The sequence below is a fragment of the Equus asinus genome, chromosome 3 (assembly GCF_041296235.1).
Source record: "Equus asinus isolate D_3611 breed Donkey chromosome 3, EquAss-T2T_v2, whole genome shotgun sequence".
Lineage (NCBI taxonomy): Eukaryota > Metazoa > Chordata > Mammalia > Perissodactyla > Equidae > Equus > Equus asinus.
This window is the reverse complement of record NC_091792.1, coordinates 54,411,214-54,435,772: the sequence shown is the minus strand read 5'-3', so window position 1 is coordinate 54,435,772 and position 24,559 is coordinate 54,411,214. Positions and strand designations below refer to the sequence as shown.

General features: G+C 39.6%; 2 protein-coding genes across 19 annotated transcripts in view; one reads left to right on the top strand and one right to left on the bottom strand.

Annotated features, from left to right (window-relative positions):
• CBR4 (carbonyl reductase 4) overlaps positions 1–24,559 on the top strand; it is an 83,108-nt gene that overhangs the window by 30,332 nt on the left and 28,217 nt on the right. Inside the window, exon 5 of one of the 7 annotated variants that reach the window (XM_070505051.1) lies at positions 22,636–24,257. The exons of the other annotated variants lie outside the window; for them this stretch is intronic. Within the exon in view, the coding sequence (XP_070361152.1) occupies positions 22,636–22,694 (59 nt within the window). The 3' untranslated portion in view covers positions 22,695–24,257. Of the gene's footprint in view, positions 1–22,635; positions 24,258–24,559 lie in introns of those variants that run through there. 7 annotated transcript variants of the gene reach the window in all.
• Positions 16,930–24,559, bottom strand: part of PALLD (palladin, cytoskeletal associated protein) — a 383,115-nt gene continuing 375,485 nt past the window's right edge. For 10 of the 12 annotated variants that reach the window (XM_070505037.1, XM_044766969.2, XM_070505040.1 and 7 more), the window contains 4 exons: positions 24,257–24,464; positions 21,218–21,383; positions 20,560–20,693; positions 16,930–19,135 (listed from right to left, as the gene is read on the bottom strand). In XM_070505037.1, the coding sequence (XP_070361138.1) occupies positions 18,963–19,135; positions 20,560–20,693; positions 21,218–21,383; positions 24,257–24,464 (681 nt within the window). In that variant the 3' untranslated portion in view covers positions 16,930–18,962. Of the gene's footprint in view, positions 19,136–20,353; positions 20,400–20,559; positions 20,694–21,217; positions 21,384–24,256; positions 24,465–24,559 lie in introns of all 12 variants that reach the window. The other 2 variants (XM_070505038.1, XM_070505039.1) reach the window with 1 other exon arrangement.

Below are 24,559 nucleotides of genomic sequence, written 5' to 3'. Positions count from 1 at the left end.
CTAGTAGTTGAGGGTGTGCCAATACCTGTCAGTGTCCCAAAGGGAAGGATCTCAGTCAGCACCTAGATTCCGGCTAATTGGGAGCCAGACCCTGAGGTGGCAGGTTATAAAGTATGCAACTATATACAGTCATGTGGGACCTCATGCATAAGTCCTGCCAGTCACGAGAGCCAGGCAATTTAGAGATGTTCCCTGGGTGGCAGCTGCAAAAATTGGGGCACCAGATGAGTGTGCAAGCTCCTTTGTGGGAGATACCAGCAACCTGGAGCATGGCAGAGGGAGAGTGGAAAGATGGCATCCCCCAGCCTCTGTTCTCACAGGATACCACAGTAGACCCCTAGATGTGTGCCATACCAGAAGACTGCCCTTCAGGCTAAAGTCCCAGGACAATCAAATAGGCCTTTTTAACGTAAAGACTGGGGGTGTGTTTCAGTCTGCTGTCTGTACTGTGTACTGAGTGTCGTAGCCGGCCAAGAACTGTCTCTTCATTTGTTACAGTCTCTTGGGACCCGTGAATGCAAGCCCTGCTGGCCATTAGAGCCAGGCAATCAAAGGGTGTACCCTGGGTAGCAGCCACAAAAACTAGCACACCAGATGTGTGTATAAGCTTCCCTATGGGAGATATTGGCACTCTGCAGCATGGCAGAGGGAGAACACGAAGATAGCACCTGTTTTCCAAGACCTCAGGAGAGGATTACAGTCAGCCCTTAGACGTGTGTTTAATCAAAGCCTGCCCCTTAGGCTGCACCTATGAAGATGAGCTGATAGGCTTCTTTCACAGAAAGATTTGGCACTCGGTCTGTGGCTTCTTGCTGTACCCTGGTGGTCATAGCAGGTTAAGAATTACTTCTCTGTTTGTTCCCATCCTATGGGACCTGTGAGCATAAGCCCCGCTGGCCACAGAGCCAAATGATCTAGAGGTGTTCTTTGGGCAGCAGCCGCAAAAATTGGGGCACTAGATGAGGGTATAAGCTCCTTTCCGGGAGACACCAGCGAGCTAGAGGGAGGCAGAGGAAGACCCGCCAGTTCATTTTGGACACTGGCCTCTTGGCCTGGTCCTACATGTGAAGCACCCATCACACCACACAGGCGCTTTCCCCTCGAGTGACCACTCGTCCGTCCCCATCTCCACCCATGACTAAACTACCACCTCAGGGAACTTTTTTAAAATGCTGGGTTTGAGAAAACAAGTAACCAATAAAAGCCAGATGCTAAAGCCTCTACCTGTCTGCATCTTCTCTATGGGCCAGATGCTGAGCTGGGTGCAGCCCCACCCTCCCTGCAGCCCCCAGGCCGTGGCACCAGGAGAAGCCAGTGCAGCTCCGTGGGCCAGCCTGGGCCTCTGGACCCAGCTCCGCTCCTGGGGCACCCACACCTCTGACCCCAAGGCTCCTTCCCTTTGTTCTTCGTTGTGTCAGCATTTAGGTGGGTATCTTTCCCCTGCTGGGAGCGGAGCAGCTGGCAAACCCAGGCTGCTGTAGCTCAGTGGGAGGAAGGGGGACCTTCCCAGATGCTGCTCTAGGCGGGGCCTCTCCTGGGGCCCGGGACAGGAGATGATGAGGGCAGAAGCCAGGCTGGCACTCTGCCTCCAGGGCCCTGCAAGCTCTGTCCTGAGCGGCCTGTCTCATCCTTCTGAAGCAGAAACCCCCGAGATGGATCCATTCAGCCATGGCCTGTCTTCTCTGACTTGTGTAAATGGTACAGCACTCAGTAAAGTGGACTCTGACCGAAAAAAAAAAAAAGACTTTGAAGACTAGCTACCACAACAGTTGAGGCATGGAGTAGTCTATAGTTATATTTCCTCCCATTCTCACTTTGGGAAATTTTCTAGAGTTAATAATTGTTTAATTGTTTTGTTTTATATTTGTTTAGTCTGAAATATACGCATCAAGATTCTATCCCCAAACTCTTCACCAGAACTCTAAGACTCCTCTTTACACCATGGTTTGTCAGTTTTTGTTTGTTTGTTGGAGATACCTTTCCTGGTACCCCCCATATACCTCTTCCAATCTGGACAATGCTTTTCAGTGTGCTGTACAATTTTCAAACGGGAACTTTACCACCATCCTGGAAATTTCTTTTGGCTTATTTCTGTCTTGGATGATCTATTTCCTGGATAGCAGAGATTTTTGGCTGTTCTCAAGTCTGTTTCCCCCTTCTTTCATAATAATAGAATCTTCTATTTGTAGTTTGACATGTGCTGCATAACGACGTTTCAATCAACGACGGACCACGTATATCACAGTGGTCCCAAAAGGTTAGAACCATATAGCCTAGGTGTGTAGTAGGTTATACCATCTAGGTGTGTGTAAATGCACTCTATGATGTTCGCACAATGATGAAATTGCCTAACGGCGCATTTTTCAGAACATATCCCCGTTGTTAAGCGACGTACGACTGTGATAGTCTTGTAATAACATGTCATATGGTCATCTTGCATGGCATTTGCCAAAACAACCAAGTTGATTATTTAGTGTTTTAATTAGAAGCCTCTAAATTGTGTTTAGTAAGCAGAATCACTTTTAGTTTAGTCTAAATAGAAATGTTTGGTAGTAGTTTCTTCCTCTGAAAGCTTTTGGGTGATAACGGCTTCAAATGAATGGTGCTGAGGTAGTGTTCAGAATATATCCTGAAGGGGAAATTTCTTCCTTCCTGAAAGTGATAGTAATCTATGCCTTATCTTTAAATTATTTTAACTGACTAACATATTTATCTAAGTGTGTGTAGGTATATTTGATATTAACACATACTATACTTGCCAGGAGTATGATAGGAATCTTATTTGTGTATATCTTATTGAAATTTTGAGTGACCTCTTGTACTGACTTCTCATCTCCTGAAAGGTGATGGTGTCACTAATTTTTAGTGCCCTTTAATAAACATTCAAGCCCTGGTCCTTTTAGAGGGTTTCACATCTTTTACAGTGAAGTTAGTGGAAAGATATGGCCTTTGGAGTCAGAAAGTCCTGGTCTCAAGTACCAACTCTATAACTAATTGACTGTGATGATTACATCTCTCCTTTGAGCCTGTTTCATCACCTATAAAAGAGAGTAACAACTCCTAGAGTTGTTGTAAAGATTAAATAAAATAGCTTTAATGTATTGGTATAATGCCTGGCACATAGTAGGTGCTTTAGTAAATGTTATTTCCATTCCTCCTGATAGGAATGCTTCTGGTACATTGTCTCTGGAGTCCTCCCAGTGCTGGAAGCATTTTGTTTTATACTCTAGTATTTTTCACTTTTATTGATGTACTTCTGAGCCTTATTTTTCAAGTCCTATTTTCAAATTTATCTATTCATCTTGATCTGAAACATACAGGTTATGAACAGTGTGATTTTTGGTTTATTCACAAAATGTTAACTGTGCTCTGTATCACTGAGCATATCTTAGAGAGTGAAAACTTGTTCTAAAAGCAGTCCTGCTGTGTAGACTGTATTATTTACATCAGACAACTTATGCCCCTTAGGTAAGGGTCAATTAGAAGTGAATATTTGTGCCCTTAGGCCATTAGGGAACTGAGGAGGCACTATGCAACTTTCCCGTGGTTTCCTAGAGTCTGACTCATTTTAATGATACCTTTCCTGTAGTTCTGTTGTACTGAGCTGAGATTAATCCTTGTGCCATGCTGTTCCACAGCTGGCAGCTTTATGCTCTTGGCTCAGGCTCTGTGGTCTGCCTTGACCATTCTCTTGACATATACACATCATGTCAGTTCTAAGGTTGGTTGTCCTAGCCCTTAACCTTTGATCCATAGTGAGGGTGGGCTGGGGGTATGTTCCTACAGAATGCTTTGGAGTGCTACTGTCCACAGTGGCCCAGCTTTGCTTTCCAATTTTCCACAACTGGGAAAACAGTGTGTAAGTATTATGAGTGAGAAATGTGACCTAAGCTGCAAGCTGAAAGCAATCAAAGGGAAAACCATAATGGCATAAAACATATTCTGCCTTCTCTGAAAGGGTATCTACCATCCATAGCTCCAGCAATACTATTTTTGTAGTTTAGTATTTAAATTTAGTTTTTATATTTTTCACTTATACATTAACATAATTTAGAGAGTCATTTCCTGTTGAAAAACAGGAATCACTTAATCTCTGATTCATTTCGGATTAATCTCCTTATTTCTAATTAACATATTTCTTGATTTTTTTGGAATTAGTCATTGTATATCAGCTTCCCAGTAAGGAAGATGAGGATTTACATCTTGACCAGTACCCCTACCACTGCTGTGTACAACCACACTTCCCATTACACCCTTCCCCAATAAAGTTATATCATAATCAGCGCTTATGTCTTATAATTATAGAAACACTATTAACAGTTAAGCTATGTAGTATTTGGTGGTTACTTTTCCTGCACAATATTTTGTTTTCTTTGGAATAAATAATAGTATTATTTGTTCATTTGTTTACTTTTCCATGTTCTCAACACTCACTAATTCTCAAATCCTTCCCAATTGTGTAAATATCCTGTTAGTATATTCAGAAACACTGGGTAATTCATCAATTTCGTGTCTTCAGTAGATCTTTCCGGTCTCCTGATCTGCTGCAACCTTGACTAGTTGTTCTCTAGATCTGCTGTGTGGCTGTTATCTTGGGATTTTGCCTCAATATCATCTTGAAGATTTCCTTTGCCTCTTCATCTGTTGGATCCCCTGTTCCATGGATCGCATGTCTTCCTTTTCTTCATTTGTGACCTCATTTGGTAAAGCACATCTTCCAACAATTTATAGGAAAAGGTGCATGGGAGATAAAATTTTTGAGCCCTTCATTGTTTGAAAATGTCCTTAATTCTTCCTATTTACTAAATTGACTAAGTATGGAATACTAGGTTAGAAATCATTTTCCCGTAGAATTTTAAAGGAATTGCTCCATTGTCTTAAGTCCTCCAGTGTTGCTATTAAGTTTTAAATGCAACCTGTTTTCTGTGTCCCCCTGGGATTGCTTAGGGCCTTCTCTTCGCCCTCAGTGTTAACAGTGTTCCATCATGGTGTGCTTTGCTGTGAGTGTTTCTTCATCCATCGGTGGACCCTTTCAATCTCTCTCTCTCTCTGCCTTTTTTCCGCCCTACTTTCTGGGAGGGTTCCCCAATTGGATCTTCAAACTACATTTGAGTTTTTAATTTTAGCTTCTTATTTTTAATTCCCAAGAGTTCCTTTTTATTTTCTGATTATTCCTTATTCATTGCATCATGTGCTTGTTTCCTGGATGCAGTTTTTTTTTTCCTATTTCTCTGAGCTTATTAAGAATAGAAGTTTTCTTCTCTTTGTACTCTATTTCTGCACCTTGCTTTATTTTTTGAATCCGTATCATATTACATGCTGTCCTCAAATCTTCGTGATACTTGCTGTCTTCTTTTTCTTTAAAGATTTTCTTTTTCCTTTTTCTCCCCAAAGCCTCCCGGTACACAGTTGTGTATTTTTAGTTGTGGGTCCTTCTAGTTGTGGCATGTGGGATGCCACCTCAGTATGGCTCGATGAGCAGTGCCATGTCCGTGCGGAGGATTTGAACTGGTTAAACCCTGGGCTGCCCAAGCAGAGCGCGTGAACTTAACCACTTGGCCACGGGGCCGACCCCCTTGCTGTCTTCTTTATAGTTAACAGTAGAGCATTAAAAAGCAGATTAGATTGAAGTCAGATTTCATCAAGTTTCTGGATCTACCTCTAGATCCAATTGCTAATTTGCAGAAAATACTGAGGACAGAGGAATATGTTGAATTGCACCATGAGTAGCAAGGAACAAAATCCAGTCTGTAAGACACTCCATAGGCCCAACTGCCTTGTTTCCTCAACAAATAAATTATAAGAAGAACGAAGGGATGGAGTGGAACCTGTAGATTAAAAGCGATTTTAAAAACATGTTAAATTTAAAGACAGGGGCAAACTGAACTTTGCACGTAAAAATGGCTAAACAGGAAATTTTATGTTGTGTATATTTTACCACAATTAAAAAAAAAATGGCAAGACTAAACTATAAATCTATGGGACGTGTGGAGGGGCTTCTGCTGGCAGAGTTCTATTTCTTGACCTGGATGGTGGTTTCAAGAATTGTTAGCCTTAAAATAAATCGCTAAGCTATGTATTTGTTTTAAGTGTCTTTTTGTACCTGTGTTTTATTTTTAAATAAAAAGTTAGGAGTATTTTTGGTGAGGAAGATTGTTGCTGAGCTAACGTCTGTGCCAATCTTCCTCTATTTTTTATGTGGGACACTGCCACAGCGTGTGGCTTGATGAGTGGTGTGTACGTCCACGCCCAGGACCCAAACCCACGAACCCTGGGCTGCCAAAGCAGAGTGTACGAACCTAACCACTAGACTACTGGGCCGGACCCTGTAAAGTTGTTTTTGTTTTTCAAGCAAATTGGAAGCTCTGTGTTCATAGAAGGAGATTGTTGGCTGTGGTCTTCACTATGGGATGCTATGGACAGATGCTTTCACTGGCAGAACCGCCAATGTCAGTTTTTTTAGCTCACTGGTTCTCAAATGTTTTGGGCTGAGGACCACTTTGTATGCTAAAACGTGATTAAGGACCCCAAAGAACTTTTGTTTATGTGGGTCACATCTTTCATTATTTACCATGATAGAAATTAAAACTGAATTTTATAAATCTTTCTTAATTTATTAAAAACAAAAGTAAATACATTACATGTTAATATAAATATGTTTTTATGAAAAATGATGTTATTTTTAAAAACAAAAAATTGGAAAAGTGACATTATTTTACATTTTTGTGACTCTTTTTAATATCCAGCTTAATAGAAGACAGCTGGCCCTACATTTGTTTCTGCTTTCAGTATCTTGCAATATCACACATGGTGTAGTCTTTGAAAACTTCACCATACACTTCTGGGAGAATGAGAGTGAAAAAGCAAAAAACATTGTAGTGTTATTTTGAAAGTAGGTTAGACTTTGCTCACCCTCTGAGAGGGCCTAGGGAATCTCAGGGCTTCCTGGACCAAACTTTGAGAACCAGTGTTTGAGCTGGTTTTCTCTTGAGCTGGTCAGGTTCCCCAGAGAAGAACCTCCTGCCTGGAAAGCTGGCTGTCAGCATTCTGGAACCCGAAGTGAGGAAGAAAGCTGTAAACACTCACTTGGTTCCTCAGTTGTTAAGATGGTATTCTCTCGTCACCTGTGCCTGATATCTCTCAGACCAGTCCAGGGACTTTGTATTTTACCATCCAGTCTCCTGTGCAAAGGGTAGGAGAGGATCAGAGAGTCCAGTTGCTTCTAAAACCTATTTTCCACCAGTCCTGCTGTTTTAAGCTCTGCCGTCACCTTGACTTCCAAAAGTACCAAATACTCCTAATTCTAGAGGATTTTAGAGGGTCAGTAATGGAAATTGAGTTATTTTCCAGTTTTCCCCATTCTGGCTAAAATTCAGCTTTTTTGGGTGTGCTATAAGTTAGTGCCCAACTTCTGTCTGCTTTCTAGTTATGAAAATGTTGTTTTATTTGTCTCCTTTCCTTTCTCTTTGTCCCTTCGAATTTATGCCTAAAAAAACCAGAAACAAGCAAGCAAACAAAAACCAAAAGACCTTGGAGTGTTTTTTTTTTTGGTGTTTGGAGACACAGTGGAGCTGAAAATGTGTGTTCAAGGTACCCTTTAATTTAACTGCTGTATTCCAGCAGTGCCATCTAAATGGATGTTTCTCTATCACTTGTTTATATTTTGTGATGGTACATTATTTTCATGGAGTGAATGCACATTCTTAGAGGAGGTTTCTCTTTCTGATCAGATAATCCTCTTTCTGAAATTGGGAAGGATCCTGGTGATATTATCCAGCATCCTAGAGAGCCTGAACAGATCATATGAGGCTGCCTCTACTGAAGCAGTTAACCACTAACTCAGCAAATTAAGACAACGTTTCTGAGCCCTCTTGAAGATCGTCTCATTGGCAGAGAACAAACTATCATATCAGTCTGTTATGCTCATCAGGTACTATAAAGAACCGTGTGCAAATACCACTGCCTCTTCTGAAGGAAGATTATTTACTTACTTTACAGAGATTCTTTGAGAACACAACAGATACATATATAGCTCTTAGAATCAACTGAGTAGGGGGGGATTAGGAGTACAATCCTCCTAAGACAGTTATTCTTAAGCTTTAGTGTGTTGGAGTCATCCGGAGGGCTTGTTAAATCTCAGATTGCTGGACCCCACCCTCAGAGTCTGATTCAGTAGGTCTGGTGTAGGGTTAAAGAGTTTGTATTTGTAGTAAGATTCTGATGGTCTGCGGATCACGCTTGGAGAACTACTGCTCTAAGAGCTAACCAGGTGCTTGAAACTTCCCAAAAGAAGGAAGGTAGTGAAAGTGTGGTTAGTATTTAACATTGAGTTATTCCTAATGAAGTAGGTAAACTCTTTAATTAGATACAATTTTAACATAGAGAACAGATGAGTGAGTATGAATAAAAGAAAACATCACATGCTATAGGTAAAATCTGAAGTGTCACACGCTCTGAACGGCATAGGTTTATAATGGATTTTTCTGGCTTTGTATGCTTGACAGGCTCTATTTATGAGAGTCAGTATGCAAACAATTGAGAGCTAGACCACGTAGGAATATAAATGAATACATATAAATTCCATTGTACTCTAGTGGCATTAAACATCATCTTGTCCAGTTCTTTATTTTATGAACACCAAAAGAATTATCTCTACCTAACCCTTTTTTCTATTAAACTCTTCAGTGTCCTTTTTCTTTTGAATAATTACAATTTGTGAAAGCATATATATAGTCTAAGTTCATAATTAAACTATCTCTTAGGGTTGCGGAACTTAAGATCTTAATGGGAAAAATAAGGTCGAGAGTCTAAGATTGAGAGTGAACCTATAAAAGTCCTATAAATATTTTTATATTTACTAAAAAATTAATGTTTTTCAAAAGGGAATATCAAAATTGTATAGTGTTCATTCTCAGAGGCTTTTTGTGGTTGTTTAGTCCCTCAATTGCGTGTTCAGCTTCACTCTGATATTATGACTTGAAGTTCTTGACTGCAAGCATACTCTAATATTTATGATAAAAAGATTATGATGACCTTTTATTTATTTTTTAAAAATTATTGAGGTCATAATGGTTTATAACATTGTGTAATTTCAGGTGTACATTATTATATATCATTTTCTGTATAGACTGCATTGTGCTCACCATGAATAGTCTAGTTTTTATCCATCACCATACATATGTGCCCTTTTACCCCTTTCACCCCCACTGCCCACTTCCTTCCCCTCTGGTAACCACTAATCTGTTCTCCTGTGTTTGTTTATCTTCCACATATGAGTGAAATCATATGGTATTTGTCTTTCTCTGTCTGACTTATTTCACTTAACATCATACCCTCAAGGTCCATCCATGTTGTTGAAAATGGGATGATTTTGTCTTTTTTATGGTGAGTGGTATTCCATTCTATATATATACCACATCTTCATTATCCATTCATCTGTAGAAGGACACCTGGGTTGCTTCCACGTCGTGGCTATTGTGAATAATGCTACAATGAACATAGGGGTGTGTAAATCTCTTTGAATTGTTGATTTCATGTTCTTTGGATAAATACCCAGTAGTAGGATAGCAGGATCATACAGTATTTCTACTTTTAATTTTTTGAGAAATCTTCATACTGTTTTCCATAATGGCTGCAAATAGTTTGCCTTCCCACCAGCAGTGTATGAGGGTTCCCTTTTCTCCACATCATCTCCAACATTTGTTGTTTTTTGTCTTGGTAATTATAGCCATTCTGACCAGTGTAAGGTGATATCTCATTGTAGTTTTGATTACATTTCCCCAATAATTAGTGATGTTGAACATCTTTTCGTGTGCCTGTTGGCCATCTGTATATCTTCTTTGGAAAAATGTCTGTTCATATACTCTGCCCATTTTTGATTTTTGTTGTTGTTGTTAAGTTGTATGAGTTCTTTATATATTTTGGAAATTAACCCCTTTGTCAGATATATGATTTGCAAATATTTTCTCCTAGTTGGTGGGTTGTCTTTTCATTTTGTTCATGCTTTTTTTTGCCTTGCAGAAGCTTTTTAGTCTGATGTAATCTCATTTGTTTATTTTTTCTTTTGTTTCCCTTGCCTGAGTAGACGTGGTATTCAAAAAGGTGCTGCTAAGACCAGTGTCAAGGAGTGTACTGCCTATATTTTCCTATAGGAGTTTTATGGTTTCAGATTTTTTGTTCAGGTCTTTAATCCATTTTGAGTTAATTTTTGTGTATGGTGTAAGATAATGGTCTACTTTCATTCTTCTGCGTGTGGCTGTCCAGTTTTTCCAACACTATTTATTGAAGAGACTGTTCTTTCCCTATTGTATTTTCTTGATTTCTTTGTTATAAATTAATTGACCATAAATGTGTGAGTTTCTGTCTGGGCTCTCTATTCTGTTCCATTGATTTATGTATCTGTTTTTATGCTAATACCATACTGTTTTGATTACTATAGCTTTGTAAAGTAGTTTGAAAGCCGGGAGTGTAGTGCTTCCTGCTGTGTTCTTCTTTCTCAAGATTGCTTTGGCTACTCAGAGTCTTTTGTGATTCCATACAAATTTTAGGATTGATTGTTCTTTTTCTGTGAAAAATGCCATTGGAATTCTGATAGGGATTGCATTGAATCTGTAGATTGCTTTGGGTACTATGGACATTTTAAGAATATTCTTCCAATCCATGAGCATGAAATATCTTTCCATGTGTTTGTCTTCTTCAATTTCTTTTACCATTGTCTTATAGATTTCAGTGTATGCTCTTTTCCACCTTGGTTAAATTTATTCCTAGGTATTTTATTCTTTTTGATCCAATTGTAAATGAGATTGTTTTCTTAATTTTTCTTCTGATAGTTTGTTAGTAGTGTATAGAAATGCGAAAACTTTCTATGTTGATTTTGTACTTGACACTTTACTGACTTTATTCTAGTCGTTTTGTGGTAGAGTTTTCAGTTTTGTGGTGGAGTATATACAGCTCTTCCTGAACTTATGATGGGATTATGTCCCGATAAACCCATTGTAAGTCAAAAATGTATTTAGTACACCTAGCCTACTGAACATCATAGCTTAGCCTAGCCTACCTTAAACATGTTCAGAACACTTAGCTTACAGTTGGGCAAAATCATCTAACACAAAGCCTATTTTCTAATAAAGTGTTGAATATGTCATGTAATTTGTTGAATAATGTACTGAAACTGAAAAACGGTTGTTTGTATACTGAATGGTTATAAGTGTATCAGTTGTTTACTCTCATGATTGCGTGGCTGGCTGGGAGCTGAGCTCACTGCTACTGCCCAGCATCATAAGAGAGTATCATACAATGTATTGCTGGCCCAGGAAAAGATCAAAATTCAAAATTTGAAGTACAATTTCTACTGAATGTGTATCACATTTGCATCATCATAAAGTTGAAAAATTGTCAAACCGTTGTAAGTCGAAGGCTCTCTGTATAATATCATGTCGTCTGCAAATAGTGACAGTTTTACTTCTTCCTTTCTGACTTGGATGCTATTTCTTTCTTTTTCTTGCCTAATTGCTCTGTGTAGGACTTCCAGTACTATGCTGTGAAAAGTGGTGAGAGTGGGCATCCTTGCTTTGTTCCTGATCTTAGAGGAAAAGCGTTCAGCTTTCTTCTGTTGAGTATCCTGTTAGCTGTGGGCTTTATTTTGCTAAGGTCCATTCCCTCTAACCCACTTTGTAGAGAGGTTTCATTCCCTCTAACCCACTTTGTAGAGAGGTTTCTTTTTTTTTATCATGGATGTTGAATGTTGTCAAATGCTTTTTCTGCTTCTGTTGAGATGATCATATGATTTTTTCCCTTCATTTCATTAACGTGGTGTATCACATTGATTTGCAGATGTTGAACCATCCTTGTATCCTGGGGTAAATCCCACTTGATCATGGTGTATGATCCTTTTAGTGTATTGTTGAATTCAGTTCGCTAATATTTTGTTGAGGATTTTTGTATCTATGTTTATCAAGGATATTGGCCTATAATTTTCTTGTGGTGTCCTTGTCTGATTTTCATATCAGGGTAATGCTGGCCTTGAAAAAATGAGTTTGGAAGTATTTGCTCCTCTTCTCTTTTTTGGAAGAATTTGAGAAGGATTGGTGTTAATTCTTCTTTAAATGTTTGGTAGAATTCACTAGTGAAGCCATCTGGTCCTGGAATTTGGTTTATTGGGAGATTGATTACTGGTTCAATCTCCTTACTAGTAATCGGTCTGTTCAGATTTTCTATTTTTTCATTATTCAGTCTTGGTAGATTGTATGTTTCTAGGAATTTATCTATTTCTTATAGATTGTCTAATTTGTTGGCATATAATTGCTCATGATAGTTTCTTATGATCCTTTGTATTTCTGTGGTATCAGTTCTATTGTCTCATCTTTCATTTCTGATTTTAGTTATTTCAGTCCTCCTCTTTTTTTCTTGGTAAGTCTAGCTAAAGGTTTGTCTATTTTGTTTATCTTTTTTTTTTTTTTTGAGGAAGATTAGCCCTCAGCTAACTACTGCAAATCCTCCTCTTTTTGCTGAGGAAGCCTGGCCCTGAGCTAACATCGTGCCCATCTTCCTCTACTTTATATGTGGGATGCCTCCCACAGCATGGCATGCCAAGCGGTGCCATGTCCGCATCCAGGATCCGAACCGGCGAACCCTGGGCCGCCGAGAAGCAGAACGTGTGAACTTAACCGCTGCGCCACCGGGCCGGCCCCTATTTTGTTTATCTTTTAAGAAAAGCAGCTCTTAGTTTCATTGATCTTTTCTGTTGTCTCTTTAGTCTCTATTTTATTTATTCCTACTCTGATCTTTGTTATTTCCTTACTTCTACTAACTTTGGGCTATGTGTGTTCTTTTCCAGTTCCTTGAGGTGTAAAGTTAGGTTCTTTATTTGAGATTTTTCTTGTTTCTTGAGGTAGTCATTTATTGCTATGAACCTCCCTCTTAGAACTGCTTTTTCTGCATGCTGTAAGTTTTGATATGTTGTCTTCACATTTTCATTCATTGGAAGATATTGATTTCTTCTTTGATCCGTTGATTGTTCAGTAGCATTATGTTTAATCTCCACATATTTGTGAATTTTCGTTTTCTTCTTGTAATTGATTTCTAGTTTTATACCATTATGGTTGGAAAAGGTTCTTGATCTGTTTTCAGTCTTTTTAAATTTATTAAAACTTGTTTTGTAGCCTAACACATGATCTATCCTGGAGACTGTTCTATGTGTGCTTGAGAAAAATGGGTATTCTGTTCCTTTTGGATGGAAAGTCAGGGCCATCTGGTCTAATGTGTCATTTAAAGCCATTGTTTCCTTGTTGATCTTACTGATATTCTGTTGGGATGATATCCATTGATGAAAGTGTGGTATTAATGTCCCCTACTATTATTGTATTGCTGTGTACTTGTCCCTTTAGGTCTGTTAATATTTGTTTTATATATTTAGGTGCTCCTGTGTTGGGGGCATAGATATTTACAAATGTTATATCCTCCTGTTGGGTATACTCCTTTATCATTATATAATAACCTTTTTTGTCTTTTATAGTCTTTGTCTTAAAGTCTATTTTGTTTGATACAAGTATAGCTACTCCAGCTTTCTTTTGGTTTCCATTTGCATGGAATATCTTTTTACATCCCTTCTCTTTCAGTCTGTGTGTGTCCTTAATCTGAGGTAAGTCTCTTGTAGGCAGCATTAGATGGTCTTGGTTTTTTATCCATTAAGGTACTCTATGTCTTTTGATAGGAGAATTTAATCCGCTTACCTTTAAAGTAATTGTTGATAGGTAGGTACTTATTGTCATTTTGTTAATTGTTTTGGCTGTTTTGTAAATTTCTGTTGCTTCTTTTCTTGCTCTCTTCCTTTGTGGTTTGGTGATTTTCTCTAGTAGTATGCTTATATTCCTTTTTTTAAAAAAATTATTTTGTGTATCTCCTGTAGGTTTCTGCTTTGTGGTTACTATGAGGCTTACATAAAACAACTTGTGTTTATAAGTCTATTTTAAGTTGATAACAGCTTAAGTTTGAATGCATCAAAGCTCTACATTTTTACTCTCCCCCATCCCTTTTATATTTTTGATGTCACAATTTGTCTTTTTATCTTGTGTATCCCTTTAAATAATTATTGTAGTTATACATTGTTTTGTGTGTGTGTGTGTGTGTGTATGTGTGTGTGTGAGAGGAAGACTGGCCCTGAGCTAATATCTTTTGTCAATCTTCCTCTTTTTGCTTGAGGAAGATTGCTGCTGAGCTAACATCTGTGCCAGTCCTCCTCTACTTTATGTGGGATGCCACCACAGCATGGCTTGACAAGTGGTGCTATGTCTGTGCCTGGGATCTGAACCTGCAAACCCCAGGCTGCTGAAGCAGAGCACGTAAACTTAACCACTACACCACCAGGCCAGACCTAGTACTTATAATTTTTACTCCTTTTGCATTTTAACCTTCATTCTAGCTTTATAAGTGATTAGTCTACCACCTTTACTGTATATTTACCTTTACCGGTGAGATTTATCTTTTCATATGTTTTCTTGTTACTAATCCTGCCCTAACTCTTGGTTGTCTCTCAAATCTTTGTGATTATCCAAGCAGCCTACCTTATTCTTAGTGGTTTCCAGTAGATGAGGGTGTACCAAGACCTGTCAGTGTCCCAAAGGGGAGGACCTTAGTCAGCTCCTAGATTCAGGCTGATTGGAAGCCAGACTCTCATACAGCAGCTTTTAAAGTATTCAAATATACCTCTTTCAGGGGAAGACTTGGAGAAGGGGGCTTATGTCTGCTGCCTCTGCACTGAGCCCTGGGTTTACAGTCAGTTGAGAGTTTTTGCTACCATCCGTTGAACGTGTGAACACAAGCCCTGCTGGCCACCAGGGCCAAACTGTCAAGGGATGTGCCTTCTGGGTGGCAGCCACAAGAGCTGGGATGCCAGATTTGTACACAAGCTTCTTTCCTGGAGACACATGTGACCTGGGGCAGGGCAAATTTAGAATGTGAAGATGGTGTCTTTTGGCCTCCTCTGCCTCTGGAGAGGATTGTAGTTGGCCCCTTGATGTGTGTTTAATTAGAAGCTTGCCTTCTAGGCCATAACCATGAAGACAAGCTAATTGCCCTTTTTCACAGAAAGACTGGGGTTACGTTTCAGTCTACTATCTATGCTGTGCCTGGGAGCATAGCTGGTTAAGAACTGTCTCTCCACTACAGTCCTATAGGACCTGCAAATGTAAGCCCCCCTAACTGCCAGAGCCAGGCTATCAAAGGCGTCCCCTGGTAGACAGCTGATAAAACCAGGGCATTAGATGTGTGCACAAGCTCCTTTTTGGGGGATTCTGGCAACCTGGAGCGAGGCAGAGGGAGAGTGTGAAGATAGTGTTCACCCTCCGAGGTCTCTGGAGAGGATTTCAGTGGGCCCCTGGATGTGTGTTTAATCAGAAGCCTGCCCCGCAGGTGGCAGCTATGAAGACAAGCTAATTGTTCTCTTTTACAAAAGGACTGTGTGTCAGTCTGCTGCCTCTCTGCTGTGCCCTGGGGCTGTAGCCAGTTAAGAACTGTCCCTCACAGTCCTATGGGCCCTGCTAGTGTAAGTCCCCCTGCCCACCAGAGGCAGATCAAAGGGTGTCTGCTGTATGGCAGCTACAAAAACCACGGTGCCAGACATGTGCACAAGCTTCTTTCTGGGAGATACCTGTGACCTGGAGTGACGCAGAGGGAGAGCACAAAGATGGTGCCTGCCGGCTCCTATCTTTGGAGAGTATTTCAGTAGGTCTCTAGATGTGGGTTAAATTAGGTGCCTAGCCCTCAGGCTGAAGCTTTAAGGTAGGCCAATAGGCCTCTTTCACAGAAAGACCGGCCCTTTGCAGTTGGCTACTTCTGTGCTGGGCCCTGGGGTCGGGGAGGCCATGAGAGCTTTTTTAAGAACTGTCTCTCAGGTTGCTATCGCCTTGTGGGTCTTGTGCATGCAAGCCTCATTGGCTTCAAAGCTAGATGTTTTGGGGGCTCATCTCTTAGATGCAAGTCTTAAATGTTGGGGTGCCTGATGTGGGGTTCAAATCCTTTCCTCTTTAGAGAAGCTCATGGTTGTTGAGTTCCTTCCCGATTGTGGGTCACCATGCTGGGGGTGGGTTTTTGGCAAGATTGTGTCTCAGCCTCTCCTATCCGCTTTGATGTGGGTTTTTTCTCATTTGCCCGATGCATAGGAGTTTTTGGGTTTTTTTCATTCAGAGGGAAATGTTGTGTACGTAATTCGAGATTTGGTGTGTCTGTGGGGAGGAGATGTGTTCAGGATCCTCCTGTGTCGCCATCTTGACCCAGAACCTTGTAAATTTAATTTCTAAGAGAAGGGCTATAGTATGTGGTCACAGAATACTTTTCCCATGGGGCATCACAAGAACTAGTATTATTTACATGCATATATACAATAAACTGATATGGGAGGCAAAATTTTAAGATGGCTCCTAATAGCCCCATCTTCTGGTGTACACACACCTTCTCTCAGTTATCCAATCAAACACAAATCTAGGTACTGCTTTGAAGGGATTCTGCAGTTGTAATTAGTTCTCAAATCAGGTGATTTTAAGAGCCTGGCTTAAACAGGTGATCTCTTGAAGGGGGCTGGGCCCTTCTTTAACAAGAGAGTCAAGCTATGAGGGGGATTTGTCGTGAGGGAGATTCTCACTGCTAGTTTTGAAGATGGAGGGGACCACGTGATAAGAACGCAGGTGGCCTGCAGGAGTTGAGAGTGGCTGCTGGCTCTCAAGCTCCAAATGAGAATGTGGTCCAGTGGACACAGTCATTTGAGCCTTGTAAGTCTGAGCAGAGAACCCAGCCATATCGTGTCTGAACTTCTGACCTACAGAACTGTGAGCTAATAAATGAGAGTTGTTTTAAGCCTCTAAGTTTGTACTAATTTATTATTCTAGTAGCAATAGAAAACTAAAACTGAATTTTTGCTTCACAAAATTGCAACTGTTATTTGTTAAATATTTATTGATGTTAAATCCACATTACACCAGCACAACAATCCAAAGTAGTATGATAGCACTTTGTCTTTTTATAAATACAACATAAAAGGTGGCAAAATAATGCTACTTAATCCCAAACCCAGCAAATTAGCAAAAAGTCACATTCAGAAAAATTTGGCAAGTAAGATATGACATAAGTCATACTTCTACAATATAGATAGGCCCAAGAGAGACTTTTATGGTATCTTAAATTCTGTATTAGCAATGCGTATAAGTGTGGTCAAAGAAAACTGTACCACTCTGCATAGAACATCTGCCACCCAGTGCTCAAGTCTATTAATCATTTAAAACTTGGTTGGTTGGTGTTCTTAAAAAGAATAGAAAGCTGGACATGTGAAGCAGTAATATGAAATATATGGGGTGGTACACAGATATAAAATTATTTTAAAAAATACTACATATTGAATTGAGTAACTGAGCTAAGAGAGTTCAACATTTTTATTATAAATAATGAAAGATATATGTGTTTTGCATAAGGAATACAGTGTTTTCTTTTCATAGCAAAGTACCATTAAAGCCTCATGTTTTATAATATTAGGCCAAATTGTTTTTTCTCCTTTTTAATGTTTATTGGTTCCGACTTAAAACCATCAAGTCTGGTCAGAATCAACTCAATCTAGCTGATGCGGAATCATAGGCCTTCACAGCTCAGTCCTTGCTGAGATGCCTTTACAAACACTCGGAACCCAGCACCTTCTGAAGGCCAGGTGTCGTGGCAGCAGGGAAGTGAATGAATATTTTCCATTCACCGTAGCTCGGTGCCATTGAAATAAATACATTTTGGCACAAACCTGTTTTCGTCTCCCCTAAGTCTCCATTTCCCTCAAGCACACTAGATCCTACAGGCAGTTTCTCGCTTATGCCAGTCTTGCAGTCTCAGTCCATTTTCAACTTACTCGACACATCTAAACTCTTCAGCTACCACACAAACTTCAACACACTGAAATTTCCATAGCAAACTTCCAGCCGACCCTAGATTCCCTAACTTGTGAATGACAGTGTTTTTTTCACCCACATTTTAGACTAATTTTGAAGAAAACCAAAGAAAAGCCTGGCCTTTACCATGTCTCCTGCCCCTTCTGCTTTTCTCTAAGTGAATTCACTGAGTGCGCTGGCAGCATTTTCCTTCATTCTCCTCCCTGCTTCCAAACCCGTTTCCTCCAAATACTATGCCTTGGTCATGTGGGTGGTCTGGATGCCTTCTGTGGAATGGACTGTTTGTTTGTTAATATAGTTCTGCGTTATTCAGAATACTTTATATTACTTATATTTAAATTAGCCTTTTAACATGGTTTGTAAGTTTCCTACCAAGGTAGCATGAAAAGAAAATACTACACATAAAGAAAAAAAGGTTAAGAACTAAGGTATTAACCTTGTTAGAAAACTCTTGATACTAATAAAATTTAAGTCAAGTAATTCCTTCCTTATGATTTAATGTAAAACAATTTGCAAAGACAAGGCATTTACTTGGATTTCTTTGTCATTTCCTCTTCCTTTTTCATCCTCACATATTGCACTTGGTTCACTGTAGCTGTCTGAAGACACTGCCACTTGAGATCATTTTAGAATTATTTGTGGTACAATTGCATCTTGTTCAGCACCCCACACGGTCATGCTATGTAGCACCTATAGCTAGTGTTTAAAGGCACTAGGGATAGTACAAATTGTGGTTACCTTTGAACAACTGATTTCCTTTAGCATTTTGGCATTTCAGACCACTTTAATCACAGCAATTCCAAAAGTTTTAAATTGGATGATGAACGTGAATTTTCTGTGCAATGTGTACATTTCTATTAGCATCGCCTACTTAAACTCTAAGTTAAGTTTGGTATATCAAGTAAGAAAAATATTATTTTGGTGTCTTTTTATTTCTTATAGAAATAGAAGGTATGTTTTTTGCCTTTTACATAATGTGACAAAGGAATATGTTGGTCAAGGCAATGGCTGTTTCAGTGTTTCAGCTTTGACAAGAATGTTGGCTTACAGGTCCTCACTTTCTACCAGGCCGGTATTCAGTGTTAGGTGAGATGGACTGGCTTCAGGTTGGAACGCTGCTTTGATGTCTAGTCCCTGGTCCGAAAGTGCTGCATAGCGACTGGCTGAGGGCCGTACTTTTTTTGGCTTGGTGCTCTGTGGCTGCTGATGCCACTGGGCTACAAGGAAAAAAAAAAAAACAATTAAGATTTTTTTTTTTAAACCAAGATATAAGTGGAAAGCTCTTAGATGTTTCAAATAAATACAGAATGTCTTTTGATCTATACCAGGTACATGTTCCTTCTGAACACATCCATGGTAGAAATTCTAAAATTTAAGGGTAGTTTTGTATTTCACTCATATGTTGCAGATTTAGTGTCTATACAGGGTAGTAGGACTACAATAGCTAGATGATAAAGATCAAGTGTAGTTGATCTCTATTTTAAAGTAAATACTTACTGCAGCACAGGGAATCCTCTGAAATAGTCACCTCCCCTAATTTGCACCTCCCCCCTCTTTTAAAAAAAAAATCTTCAAGGGGCTGGCCCCGTGGCTGAGTGGTTAAGTTCACGCGCTCCGCTGCAGGCGGCCCAGTGTTTCGTTAGTTCGAATCCTGGGCGCAGACATGGCACTGCTCATCAGACCACGCTGAGGCAGCGTCCCACATGCCACAACTAGAAGAACCCACAACGAAGAATACACAACTATGTACCGGGGGGCTTTGGGGAGAAAAAGGAAAAAATAAAATCTTTAAAAAAAAAAAAAAACTTCAAAGCTCAAAATGTATAAATGTCACAGTAATTATAGTAGTAAGGTATTCTGGATGGATGTTTTCACACTAATCGATTGAAAGGAACTGGGCACTAGGGAAGGCTGAGGTCACTCATTCCCTGAAGAACCCCACAAAGTTATTTCTTATTCAAGAAGAGGTAAAATTTGAAGTCTGTTCTTAATTTTTTCTGGTGGTTTTCTTTATGTCAATAGATGACATAATACTATTGTACTAGTTTTTCAATTCAGTACAAATGATTTTCTTTAAATTTAGAATTCAGGTACACAAATATACATACACAAACACTCACAAACCTAGTGCTGAGCTGCTTAAAATATATTAATGAGAAAAGCACTAAGCCACAAAAGTATGCATTCCCGGATCAATGATACACACATTCAGAGTGCATTAAGACACTGTGATAGGATTATAACATAGGAAGAGATGTTAAAAGGCAGTCATTTGCAGAACACAGTAACGGAAAATGTGAAAAAAACATGTGGTTATGCCTTTGCCTACTGTTAACTCCTAAGGATGCTTCAGTAAGTAAACCACAGCTGACTAGCCAACGTCAGAGAAATCAACATGCATATTTTTCTAATAATGCAAAGTTCCTGAATGATACTTGGGTATTTGTTCTCCTGGTGTAGATCACTATTAATGTTGAGAAACTATAAATAGAAAGAGAAAGAGCAATATGAAGTTTTTGGCAAATAAAACACTATGGTTGTTTATAAGATTATATAAAAGTAACATGACTTGCAGTCCAAATGTCTACTTTTTCACAATTTAATGAATAAATGCAACAAGATGAGATGAAGTGGCACTCACTGTAAACGTCGAGCCTGGCAGTACAGGACACAATCCCCGCTTCATTCTTGGCTGACACCGTGTACCACCCAGCGTCTTCTTTTGTGGCTCCCTGAATGAGCAGGCAGATGTAGCCGTAATTATCCTGGTGCATGCTGGAGGAAAGGATAAAGTCATTAGGGTTCTAAATTTTTAAAAAGTGGCTTTGGACACGAAGCATCATTTTTAATTAGATCAATAGAAACGGAATTGGGCAAGTGGCGGATAATAGGGTCATACTTATTCTGGAGAGGCTGCTAGCCCCATTAAAGTTAATGGGAGAGAAGAAGAGACGTCAAGAGGTTGAATAAATCTGTGCACTTAATTTCCAGTTGAAGATCTGCCTTTACAAAAACCACTGAAGTTTCTCTATCACCATCGAAGCAAATGAATTCATCTTTTAGATATAAACACTTAAACAAACATCACCATTAGATTAAGTTAGAATGTGTTTCATCACATACTATTATAGCTTCTCTCTAAAGCTTAATCATACATTATGGTAAAGAGTGATTTTTGTCTTTGATATCATCAATAGCATGACTCTTACACAGATTTACACACTATATAAAGTGTATCTTTTTATGTATCATTAAGACTGAGCAGTCGTGGATTAGGTTAAGTCATTGGGTATTCTCACCTCACTCGGTCAGTGCTGTGAGTGAGTGATTCATTTTCTTTCTTCCAAAATATCTGAGGTGGTGGCACTCCTGAAACACGGCATTCCAGGCGCACTGGGTACCCATCAGCAACTCCTGTGTTTTGCAGCTTCTCGATAAACACGGGGGGTTTGTGTGCTTCTTTAGCTAAGAAAACATGAGATGAATTATCTATCAGCGATATACAAAAGGAGGACTACAAAGAATTCAGAAGCTTTTAGCAATATTGTGTAAATAGACCTTTTATTTTATGATACCATTTTTCACTTCAGGTGGTAAGATGCTAAGTCCTCTCTCCAAATTATTCTTTTACCAAGAAGGGTTCCTATGCTTCATTCCACTCATTTATTTCCTCCATTAATTCAAGTCTGACAGGCCCACACAGTTCACTGGCCATCTGCCCCACACAATGCCTGTCTGACAGGCTGCATGAGACTCCTAAGTCATTGCTAGCATCTGGGATGGCTTCAGTACTAATTATGTTACCGTGAACTCACGGCCTTTACCAACCACTGCCACCTAGTGCCGCTGAGACAGACAAGCATTTCTAGGAGTCTGATCCACTTAGATTCCCTCCCTGGTATCTGAAATGTTTACTAGGGAGATTCTGAAGATTTGCAAGCCCTGGCTTAAGTGAGACATACCATAAGACTTATGGGGGGGGGGCATCTTTACCTAAATTTGGCAGGCTTAAATAGTTACCTATAAACTAGGAATGTATATCCTATAAATTATAAATTTTAATTTGTATTCTTTGAAGGAAGCTATAAAAAAGACAACTTTATTATCACCTTGAAGGAAGGAAGCCATAAAAAAAGAACTGTATTTACATAGTCTGAAAAAATCAGAACTGACTGTTAATAATACTCTAAATGTTACCATCCAGTGGGAACTGTTTTCTTGGGTGTGTGGTGGCAACAATTTCAGAGAAAGAATAAGGTTTAGTTATTTTCTTCTGAGCTACCAACGGTGAATCTGAGGATGCGTGTCCTTCTCCACCACCCCCTCATCTTAGTGACAAATATATCAAAGCAAAGAAGCCAGGGGAGAGCCGAGTGAAGGGGATAAAAATTCTACCTGAAATGTTCAAATACTTAAGACTCTTTAAGACCTTGGATTATGTAGAGGGTTGTATTTTTATTGATCTTTACATAGTTACCTTACCTGACCTAGTCTATTTTGGGGCAAATGGGAACAGACTTCACTTAGTATTCTTTCTGGGTCCCAGTTTTGAAAAGAGCATAAAATGTATAAAACGAGCCTTAATGTCATAACCACTTGCCAGTAAGAATAACATCTACAATTTTGGAGCATTGCTATACAGGATACTGGTGATACAGAGCTTCACACGATTTAATCCTTATAAAAACCATGAGGCATTATGGTCTCCATTTTACAGATGGGGAAATTGAGTTGCGGAGTGTTCTATATTTGCCAGAGGACGCAGGCGGTAAATGAGAGCTGGGATTGGAACTGAGATCTGATGCCGAAGACTTTGCTTCCAATTACTGTGCACTGCCATCTTCTCATGGAAGTGCTGAGGCATACCAAGATGTCTACGTCTCTTAGACCCTCAAGGCTCAGGCCTGAAGGACAGGTCTGATCAAAAGACACACTTAACAGGAGAAAACTGAACAGTTTTAGTCTAAAGAGAGGCTAGTCAGAGGAATGAATGAAATTGACCCTAGTAAGTAGTAATACTGAATAGCTTACACAAAATTTAAAAGCATGGCTAAGACATAGCACCAAAATCCATATACTGACCATGTTTTTGTGTGAAAACGTCTTGGTACTTTCATTAGAATGGTTAGCCAGGATTTTAGCCAGGACCTCCTGGGCTTTATTCTCATTGCTCCTCTATTTCTTGACAGAGCTCAGAGGCTCACCGTGTTTGGGAGAGCACTAGGAGTCGACAGACCATCTGAGTCAGGCATTCAGCTTAGTAAATGGGACCCTGGGAGGGTAACTTGATCTCTCTAAGTCTAATTTCCACATCTATAAAATGAGGAGGAAAATTTCCTCGGATTCCCTCACAGGGCTGTTGTGAGGACCAATTGGGATAATGTATATGAAGCACTTTGCAAATAGAGGGCTGAGAAGTAAACATTATGTTTTGCTATTTTTTTTTTAAAAAGAAGATAGAATACTTACGCTCAACTCCTAAGGATGGTATAAACCTTTCCATAAATATATTCTCCTTATCTAAGGGTAAGACTTCATATAACAATACTTTTACAGTATAATCGGTTAAAAAGCAAATCTGGGGCCGGCCCTGTGGCCAAGTGGTTAAGTTCGCGCGCTGCGCTTTGGTGGCCCAGGGTTTCTCTGGTTCGGATCCTGGGCGCGGACATGGCACTGCTGGTCAGGCCACGCTAAGGCAGCGTCCTATACGCCACAACTAGAACGACCCACAACTAAAATGTACAACTATGTACTGGGGGGATTTGGGGAGAAAAAGCAGGAAAAAAAAAAAAAGATTGGCAAGAGTTGTTAGCTCAGGTGCCAATCTTTATTAAAAAAAGCAAATCTGAATTTAATTGGACTGTGACACTGGAGGTAGATGATAATGTTGTTTACATTTTTGAACTCTGAAATCAATGCACATTATATTACTTTAAAAACTAGGTATATATGTGGAACTCTATGCATAAAAAAATGCTTAGACACCAAGTTTGGTTCTTGGAGCCCATGTTGCTGTTGTTCTTTGCCTAGTGACACTGGGGGCCCACAGACACGAGATGCAGAATGACCCAAAAAGCTGCTAAAACTCCATTTCTTTCTTGGCCAGGCTACTGGGAGAAAGGAAGGATAAATAAGAATGGCTACACTGAAGAAAAGTCAATGCTTCTCATTTGCTAAGCCTTATAACATGTGCTATTTGGCTATTTTCATGATACAATCTATTTTTTCAACAGCTGGATTTATTTTCCAAATTGGTTAATAATGCAGGATTAGTTTACATTTCTGAATCTGTTGAGCATTCTGGGAGAGAGAAAGGATTCAGAGACAAGCCAGCCTACCAGCAACCACAAGCTCCAGGCTGAATGAGTTCTGTCCTGCTCGATTGGTGGCTATACACGTGTAGATGCCGGCATCTCGTGATGTGACTGGCTCTATGATGAGAGAATGCACCCCATTCTCACGCACGAGCATCTTGTGAGCACTGTCTGGGCGGATTGGCTTCCCATCTAGCTGCCAGCTGAGATCTGGGGTTGGTAACCCACTGACCTACACCAGAAAGGAAATTCATATAAATTTCTCTAATATTAAAACAGAATGAAATCACTAATAGCTAACAAACCAGCGTAAAGTCCTCCTTTGAG